General features: G+C 33.3%; 1 protein-coding gene across 1 annotated transcript; it reads right to left on the minus strand.

Moving 5' to 3' along the window:
- Positions 1-494: 494 nt before the first annotated feature.
- LOC114162143 (wall-associated receptor kinase 2-like) lies at positions 495-7,132 on the minus strand. Its single transcript, XM_028045930.1, has 3 exons — positions 6,136-7,132; positions 5,243-5,416; positions 495-1,988 (listed from the first exon to the last, which is right to left on the minus strand). Exons 1-3 carry the CDS (start codon positions 7,007-7,009, stop codon positions 784-786), a joined length of 2,253 nt encoding a protein of 750 aa, XP_027901731.1. The 5' UTR covers positions 7,010-7,132; the 3' UTR covers positions 495-783.
- Positions 7,133-10,509: the final 3,377 nt, after the last annotated feature.

Raw genomic sequence — 10,509 nt, forward strand, 5'->3', positions numbered from 1 at the left:
ATGTTTCTTTGCATATTGTCTTGCATTCTAAGTGTTTAAATACCATTTCCATGCTTTAGAATTAGTTTTCACATATCATAGCATCTTGTTCACGTTGTAACTCGTGCATTCAATTTTAGAAGTAATTTTTGTCTAGTGTTTAGGTTTGTGCATTACATTTAGATTAGTTTTAGGTTTAGGTTTACTATAGTATAGATATAATGTTAAATTTATTTCTCCCATCATTAAAACAGATTTACAGACTCCAGATACCTGTACCCCAATTATTACTTTACTACATTAGAGATTGAGATTTTCGTTAATTTCTTATGCGACTAGGAGGTTAACAATGACACAGTTTCACGTTAATTGTAAAGTAAATCCAATATAACTTTAAGAAAACATACATCAACTCCTCGCACAAAATTTCCTGCCAATAAATTAATTAAATTTTAGAGATAAATTTTATAGAAAAAACATCTCATATTCCACATTACATTTCATCCAAACCACAGTTTCCACTTAAATATTAATTGTAAGACTAATATAACATGAGAAACCATTCACCAACTCCGCACAGAATCTGGATGAATTAATTGACAAGTCTATCAATGGTACACAACATTTAATCATAAAATAATGAGACATTGTGCAATGAAAAAAGTGAATACAACCTACAATATATAAAGTTCATTACTCTGATTATTGATTGGCCTCTAGTCTTGAATAACGACAGTCTTATGAATTATTATAAGCAAACTTTGTTAACCTATCATTTTCCTTATTATAATAAATATCAGGTAATCACCTTCCACTAGTTAAGGACAAGGAAATTCGGTTCAAAGTATCAGAGCCAGAATGCATGCTTCTTCTGTTAACACCATCTACACTAAAAGAAGATGACGGTGTTGCTTTGAGAAGAGTTTCAGTCTCCTCTGATGACAAGTTTACCTTTTCCCATTGGTGCTTCTCCACAGTGTTTATTCCTTCAAGTTCCATTGCCACTTCTCTCATGGTGGGCCTTTCCTCCCCCTTCAACCTTAAACAATGCCTTGCTATGTTTGCAACATCCGTTAGTTGCTCAACATTTGCCTCATCTATTATGCTGCCATCCATAATGTCAAGTAACCGACCATCATTCATTGAAGAAAGGAAGTGAACCGCAAGATTTCTATAAGCCTCTGGCCTTTCAAAAGAGATTGCTTTCTCTCCTGTCAGCAGTTCGACTAGGACAACTCCAAAACTATACACATCACTTTTCTCTGTTAACTGGCTTGAGTGGAAGTATTGTGGGTCAAGATATCCCAGTGTCCCCATCACCAAAGTCGTTAACTGTGTTCGATCAAGAGGAATAATCTTTGAAGCTCCAAAATCAGAAATCTTTGCAGTGAGATTGTGATCAAGTAGTATGTTTGAAGTTTTCACATCTCTGTGTACGATTGGTGCATTGGTAGCAGAATGCAAGTATGCCAGGGCCCCAGAAGTTTCAACTGCTATTTGTAATCTTCTTTTCCATGTAAGTCTTAAAGATTTGGTTTGATCGTGGAGATGGTCGTAAACAGTTCCATTGGGAACGAATTCATAAACAAGTAAGGGAACCTCTGTCTCTAAACAACACCCCAAGAGTTTCACCACATTTCTATGGTTGATTTGACAAAGCAGAATCACCTCATTGATGAAATGCTCAATTTGGTTTGGGTCACTAATTCTCGACTTTTTTATTGCTACAGTTCTATTATCAGGTAATATTCCTTTGTAAACTGTTCCCTGCCCGCCTTCGCCTAAGACCATCTCTTCATTGAAATTGTTGGTGGCCTCTTTTAGTTCTTCCACAGTAAAGATTTTTGTCAATTCATTTGATCCACTGTACCTGCCTATCTGTTGCTGTAATAACAGACCACCGTTTAGTTGAAAAAAATGTTCTTTAACTTTGTTGAGTTTTCTTTTCTTTAATGTGCAGTACACGTATAAGGTTCCCCCCAGCAGTGCCAAGATACTTCCACTCACACCTGAACATCGATAAGTCCAAACAATTACTTTCTCTCTGATGTTGTTGTATGTTCAGTTGCTGATGAAACATTTTGTGAAAAGCGCCTTATTGTTCAGATATTTCATACTTGATGCAAGGCATATATACAGACAAAGGACAAGACTATTGTAATTTAATGCAACGGAAATATTCAAATTTAGAAGAGCTGATATATGTTTTGAAATGAAGGGAAAGAGATCATTTCAAAACAATAGATCTAGAGAATTTAATGCTTTTATTTAGTGATTTATTAGATAATTGAAAACAATAGATCTAGAGAATTATTCAAAGGGGTGGTTGAACAGTTCCTGAAACAAAAGGTCATGCACTTTGTGTGATATGAATAGAATACTGAAATGAAATAGTGTTAATCTATTTAGATGTCATCTAGTATCTAGTAATTAACATAAAACATATGTATATAGAAAGATGTACTTTATAGTAAAATCACTTTTCAAACCAATGAAATTTCTTTGAGCAATATTATATTGTAATAGTAGCCCCTGTTAAGTGTTGGGTTTTTAATAAACTTAAATGTATTAACCACTATAGGTAACTAGCCGTTGTAAGAAACTAGCCGTTGTGAGTGGTTAATGTACTAGTCGTTGGAGTCTAGGTAGTTAATGAGTTAGCCGTTTATAGCCGTTGAGAGTACAATGGTGAGGAAATGTGGGTCTATAAATATAATGTATTGTAAGAACAAATATAACAACAACAAGAGGTGAATAAAGTTTGTTCACAAGATTATAGAGTTGTTGTCTAACAAAGTGCTAACAAAGTGGTATCAGAGCCAGTTAGCTTGAGTGTCTGAGTGGAAAAGAGAGAGAGCCAGAGAGCTTGAGTGCTTGAAAAAAGAGAGCTAAGTGTTTGAGAAAAAATAAGAGAGTGAGATGGCCAGTCTTACAAATAGTATTTCTCTACCCAAGTTGACAAAGGCTGTCAACTATGACAATTGGAGTCTCAAAATTATCCCAAGAAAATTGGGAGGTGGTTGAAGATGGTTTCGATGAACCAGCCAACACTACAGGTTGGTCAAAGGCCCAATTGAAAGTGCTGAAAGACGCACGTGTGAAGCACAAGGCAGCTTTGTACATCTTGTACCAAGCTGTGGACGACTCTGGCTTTGAGAAGATTGCAAGTGTCAAATCTTCAAAAGAAGCGTGAGATATTTTGGAGAAGGCGTATAAGGGAGATGACCGAGTGAAGCAGGTGCGACTTCAAACACTTAGAGGCGAACTAGAGAACATGAGGATGAAAGAGACCGAAGGAGTAGCCGAGTATATTACTCGGGTTGAAACTGTGGCGAATCAACTTAGTAGAAATGGAGAGACGTTGCCCGCTAGCCGAGTTGTGGAAAAGATTATGAGGTCTCTAATGGATGACTTTGAGAACGTGGTGTGCGCGATTGAAGAGTCCAAGGACTTGTCAATGCTCACGGTTGAAGAGCTTGCCGGGTCCCTTGAGGCGCATGAGCAGCGAAAGAAGAAGAAGGTTGAGCCACTTGATCAATTACTCCAAACAAAGATGTCAATTAAAGATGAGAAAGCTCAGAACACTAAGGTAGACGACGATATCGAGGAGGTATAAGAAGCGGTCCTGGTGGTAGAAGCCGAGGACAAGAAGAGAAAGAAAAATCCGGTCAACAAAATTGGCACGGAAGAGGACGAGGTCCATGGAGAGGAGGTCAATCAAGCAACTCAAATTTTGAGTGCTTCAAGTGTGGCAAGTATGGTCACTATGCAAAGGAGTGCTACTCGGGCAAGTGTTTCAGGTGTGGTAAGTCTGGACATTTTGCCAAAGATTGTAGATCTGAAAGTAGAAATGAAGAGACGATCAACCTCACAAAAGATGTTGAAGAAGAAGCAACATTGTTGATGATGGCGCGTAGCTCGGGAGCTGAGCATAAGCAAGTGGTGAACTCGACAAGAAGACCAAGTAGCATGGAGAGTTCAGCAAGAAGGCTAAGTATCATTGTTAACTCGACAAGACAGTCGAGTAGCGTGGATAGGTCGGCAACTCAACCGAGTAGGTTGCATAGGCTGGTGAGACATGCAGATAGCCCACATAGGGTGGTGGAGCATGTAGATACCCTGGACACCATGGTGGAGCATGAGGCCAACTCGATTAACTTGGTGGAACGCCTACATAGCTCGGATAAGTTGGTGGGGCAAGTGGATTACTCAGATAGCTCGGTGGGGCAAGTAGATTACTCAGATAGCTCGGTGGAGCACGTGAAAAGCATGAATAGCTCAGAATTTGAAGAAGAAGAACTTCTAATCCAAAGGTTAGAGATTGAAAAAAGAGACTTGCAACAAAGTATTGAAAAGGAGGTTAGAGACAATTTAATTCTACAAGAAAGCATAGAGAGAAGGAAACAGGCTTTGCAAAAGCGGCGCTTGGAATTTGAAGAAGATGTTTCAAGCTTGCAAGAACAGTTACAAGTTGAGAAGGATCTGAGAGTTGCACTAGAGGTGCAAGATGAGAAGTGGCGACTTGAAATGAATACGGAGATTGAGGAGATTAAGCACAACAATACGTGGGTGTGGTCTGATCTTTCAAAAAGAAGTCGGCCTATTGACAAGAACTCAGTTAAGGACAAGTCGGTCACAAAGACAAGGAACCCAATGAGTAACAAGTCGGCCAAAGAGAAGAACAAGTTTGCCAGTAAGGATGCAAAAACTGAAAGAGCAGAGAACAAGTTAGTCACAGGGAAAGCGAAGTACAAGTCGACCATAGATAAAGTGAAAGGGAAGTCAGTCATGAAGAAAGCGAAGAACTTAACTACTCATGAAAGGGACAAGCATAATGTGAGGAAGAGTTATTGCACAGTTACTGCACGTTGGAAGCCATGATGAAGAATAAAGAAACAAAGATGGAGAATAAAAGAAGCATTTAAGTTTAAGGGGGAGTTTTGTTGGGTTTTTAATAAACTTAAATATATTAACCACTATAGGTAACTAGTCGTTGTAAGAAACTAGCTGTTGTGAGTGGTTAATGCACTAGCCGTTGGAGTCTATGTAGTTAATGAGTTAGCTGTTTATAGCCGTTTATAGCCATTGAGAGTACAATGATGAAGAAATGTGGGTCTATAAATATAATGTATTGTAAGAACAAATATAACAACAAGAGGTGAATAAAGTTTGTTCACAAGATTATAGAATTATTGTCTTACAAGTGCTAACATTAAGCTTGTAGTGCGGAATAGAATGTTTTGACAGACAAAAGTATACTTACTGAAACCTATTATGATTTTGCGGTTACTGCTGATAACACATCCGTTTCCATTATTTTTCCCATCTCCTTCATACCCCTTTGGACAAAAACAACTGTAGCTCCCTTCTTGACTGTTGCTGCATGTTGATCTCCCCTTTATACAGTCGTGGGATTCCTCAGCGCATTCATCAACATCTGAAAAATAATTGACGATTTTAAAAAAAGAAATGTTAAAAATTTGTTTATAGTTCGTCATTAATTTTTACAGTTGTTGATTGGATCGCTAGGCTTTATCCACTTCTGTTAGGCTCAATACCGGTTGAATCATTTGGTCAGATGCTAAGAATATTTACCGATTGGATATAACTATCTATTATTAAAAACATGACTACGGATTTTGTAGAAAATATAAAAGGAGGGAATACTTTTAAGATCAAGGCTACATGAAGAAGACTTTATAAAGGTAAAAAATGATCCGGAGAAGGTAAAACAATTTGAATGTTCTGAGTTGTTGGATGTAATACCTTTTTGGTTAGAACATTATAAATAGTAAGTTGGAAAAAGAAATACAAAATAATTAGCTCTCCGGTTTCGAAATAAGTGATGTTTTAACACAAAACAAAAACAAGTTTGTTATTTAAATTTTATCCTCAAATAAATAGTTAATGTAATAGCTTTTTTATTATTCTATGCATCAAATTTGAAGTAACTAATAAAAGAGTCTAGATGATTTTTTTTTTTGTGGTAATTTTTTATCAACATTATCAAAATCAGTATCCAATGTATTTTAAAGTCACAAAATAAAAATTAGTGCACAAAGATTCTGTAGAGAATAAAAAATCATAATAAAGGTTGTTTTATAAAATTGATTGTAATATAAAAAGACATAAAAAATGAGCGGAGCATTTACAGACCTTGACAGCCATCTGGTAGGTAAGGATTTCCTCGAAAACCAGCGGAGCATTTACAATGGTAACCAGGTCCCACCTTTGCATTGTGACATTCACTGTACTTTGACTTACACTCATAGCTTGAAGCATTCTTCTGAGCAGCTTGGCACGTGTTCCCCACTGCCCAATCCACAACCACAGGAAACGTGTTGCTTCTGTTAAAATTGATCAGATCTGTGATTGAGAAATCGTAGGCTCCGTCCTTAACCAGAAATGTATAACCACATGGGTAGGACTCAAACGGCTTGGTGTAGTTATCTTGCATAATATTTGAACCACAAACGTAGACGAATTCCGATAGCCTATGTTGAATTGGAGTCTGGCAACAAAAAGTGCCGGAGCATGAGTCGTAATGTATGTTGTGAATGTTGCTGTACATGGAGACGCAATAAGTGGGAGCGTATGCTGTTGAATCTTCATCATGTACTGCTCCTGCCGTGATAGCGCCCAATACAGTTAACTTGTTTTGCTTGGATGATAGGTGAAAAGGTTTGAGGTTGAAGCGGAAGTAGAAATAGCCGCCTGATTCACCAGTCTTGTTATCGACGCAACTTGTAACAACTGGCAATGAAACGTGCAGTTGGCCGTCGAGTGAGATGTCCAGCAGCCGCACCCTTGGATCAATTTTCAAGAATGGAATTGGTTGTGAAAGGGTTTTGTTGCAAGTGATGAGAAATGAGGTGTTGAGAGAACAGAGCTCAGTCAGACCAAAGGGAAATGGAATGCTAACATTGCCACACTTTGTTGGACAGTTTGGCTTTGACATAGGTTGAGTTTTAGCTGCTGCTGCAGCAGTCAGGAGCACAACGAGTAGCAGCTGATTTAAATGGACACCCATCTTCCCCCTGTTTTTTTTTTTTTTTCTTTCAACTTAATTTAGTCATAAGTGTGATCCGATCATCTACTAAGTATATCGAATGAATGACAGAAAGACTTGGGATCAATGATAGGTTCAATTGCCCCTTCCAATGGTTTCCTAATGCATTAAATGTTGTCAAAAGATGAGAAAATATATATATATATATATATATATATATATATATATATATATATATATATATATTTTTTTTAAATGGTAGGGAAGGGAAGACTCGGGGTCAATGATTCACCCTTCCAATTTATTTTCCTAAGCTGCATTTTTTGTATACACTATAATCGTTAGAATTAGAGGAAATAACTACATACAAAATTTTAAAAAATAAGGATAATATAATTGTACATGTTTTTTCTATAATGAAGTTAGATTATGTTTTATTGTTTTTTCATATCCTCCCTCTACTTTATTTTATATCGTCGCTTCATCTACTTTTACATCTTCTTATGTGTGATTTGGCTAGCATGAGGTATATTAATTATTAACATTTTGATTAATTATTGGATATCATCCATCGAAGTGGTTGGGTTTTATTGATTATCATCTACGAACAAAGGAGTGATGGGTGGAGAACAAGGAGCTTCTTGGAAGATCAATCAACCAGTTTTTCTCTATGAATAATGGATTGAATAAGATGTTGTGGTATAGAGATAGAGGAAATAAATAGAGTATTAGACGTCGGATGTTGATATGTACCCTAAATAATAATCTCATCTCAACTACTTCAATTTATACTTCCAAATATCTTTTATCAAAATGGTATAACTCATGCAAAAATTTTGGATATATTTTAAGATATTTCAGGCGACTTTTAAAGGAACAAGTTTTCCTTCTATGGATAATTATAAAGCATACTTTTTTTTATAAAGTTAAATGAAAAGATCATGCATCAAAATATAATTTTACCTTCATTAATAAATAAATGAAGTACATGTCTGTTTTATTAAGACCATTTATGAACAACTAAATGGTGTTTTGTTGAACGAGATTAAAAAGTGCATGCATGAATCAAACAGACATCGCATAAGTGCGTAGCCTTAATAAATAACTACCTTCTTGACATTTATAATTACTCACTTTTTTACCTCATTTACAATATTTATGAGATTCAATTTCATCTACTTCCAAAATGATAATGATATCCGATTTCAAATTTTATTCTTCACCTTCACATATCGCGATGACACTTAGAAATACCAATTGCTACTGATGTTCATAAATAAAATAATGAATTAATTCCAAGTAAACAAAAATATATTCTTGTTATTGGAACGAAAATAATAATTAAAAAAGTGTTCATATACATAATAAAGAAATTGAAATTATAAGTAATATATTTCTTTTAGTTGAGCTAAAATTTTTATGTAATTTTCTTAAACCATAAATTTGTAATTTATTTTTGTATTTTTGAATATACTTTTCATTTTTACATTTTGTAAAAAAAAAATATAAAAAAAAAACTTCTCCAAAATAAACAAAAAAAATATAAGAAATAACTTCATGTGACATTTAAAAAAGTCAAAGTCCCGTATTTGAAAAATAATGGACCCAGTAAACACGGACGGACCTAAAGGCTCCCCAACGTTTTTTTTATATTTTTTTAAAATATATTTATATATTATTACTTTATTTATATTAATTTAGTTTAAAATAAAATATATTTACATATTATTACTTTATTTATATTAATTTAGTTTAAAATAGCTTTTTTAAAATTAAAATCATGATTTCTTCTTATGTAATTTCTTTTACTTCTTTATTTGGTTTTTCTCCTTGATACCTCTCTCTCTTTCTTTCCTTTTCTTTCTATCTCAATTTTTATTTTCAGCTTTTCATTATTTTCAAAATCAAATTGTACCACAATAAGATTGAGAAGTTAAGGAACATTTTGGACCAAACAATTTCTTCTTTTAACTAAGTTTATTTTTTACCTTTTTCTATTTTTGAAGCAATATGTTTTTCGTTTTTATGTGACTTTTCTATGTTCTAGGCATATCTCTATCCATTAGAGATCATAAAATCATGCTCTAATTGTTGATAGAACCTCTTCTTTTCGGAGATATAGATATTTTAGACTTTGAAATTGTGTAAGGGAATAACAATATTATGAATCTACTTTAAGGTAAGAAAAGCTAATCATTTAAAAGTTGTAATTTTTTTAAAATATTGAGTCTTGAATTTGAAATTTAATTTGGGGTATTCATAATTTGAGAAAATTATGGAGCATTATTTAAGAGTTGAAATATTCTTTATTATCATTAATAAGCAATCACAAGAGTTAAATATTAAATTTAATGACCAAGCAATGGAGTTGTTAATTCTAAGCTATACTTTAAATCCTAAGAATGCTTATAAAGCTTTTAATATTGATTAAATTTGCACTTTTGTAGACAAATATTATCCCATGGATATGGATTTCAATGAGCAAGAGAAGATTAATTTGAATTTTCAACTTCAATATTTCATTATTGATGCTTGTCAAGATTCAAACTTGAAGAATTTATCAACAATGCAAGAGTTGTGTACATGTTTGACAACAACAAAAAAGTTTGAAGTTTACTACTTGATTGATAGATTACTTTGTCTTATAATGACTCTTCTAGTTTCTACAACTACAATTGAAAGATTTTTTTCTGCAATGAAAATAATCAAGAACAAGTTTATAAATAAGATGGAAGTTGATTTTTTAGCAAACACTGTGATAATTTATATTGAAAGGATATTGCAATGAGCTTTAATTCTGATTCAATTATTGAAGATTTTAAATCTTTTAAGTCACTGAAAGAACGTAAAACAATACTTATGACTGAAGGTAACTTTTATTTGTTTTAATATAATATTGTTGATGATAAACTTTATGTTATACTTTCATATATATTATTGTTATTTTTTTAAATTCTATTATCATATGTATTTGTTTTGAATAGAGAAAATGATATGAAGAAATGAAAACTTTTTTAATTAAAAAAAATTATATATAAAAGATATAATTTGTCTCCCTACAATATTTATCCAAATTCCTTCGATGATAATAAAGTTGACTTTGATATCGAAAAAATTAAAATTAGAATTTGATATATGCAAGATGAATATTCCGTACTTTATTAAATAAATGCTTAGTTAAGTTTTATAAATTTGGATATTTTGGATTGAGTTTTTGTTAAGATTTTTTCATATTAAATACTTAAAATTTGTATATATTTTTCAGTTGAGTACTTAAGATAAATATTTCTTTTCTTTAATTCTTTTTTTAATTAGGTGATACGATCATTATCTTATTTTACCACCTAGCTTACCTGTATTTAGGTGTTATAAAGTGTGAGATTTTGTGTTTAATATAAAAAGATATTGTGAAAATGTAAAATGACAAATAATTTTTATTTTTATTGAAAATGTGTTAAATAACTAAGACGATTCCATCAATGTGGTGACAAGGACAATCCTTTAATCGTTGCAGTCAATGA

This window comes from Vigna unguiculata, chromosome 9 (assembly GCF_004118075.2).
Source record: "Vigna unguiculata cultivar IT97K-499-35 chromosome 9, ASM411807v1, whole genome shotgun sequence".
Classification (NCBI taxonomy): domain Eukaryota; kingdom Viridiplantae; phylum Streptophyta; class Magnoliopsida; order Fabales; family Fabaceae; genus Vigna; species Vigna unguiculata.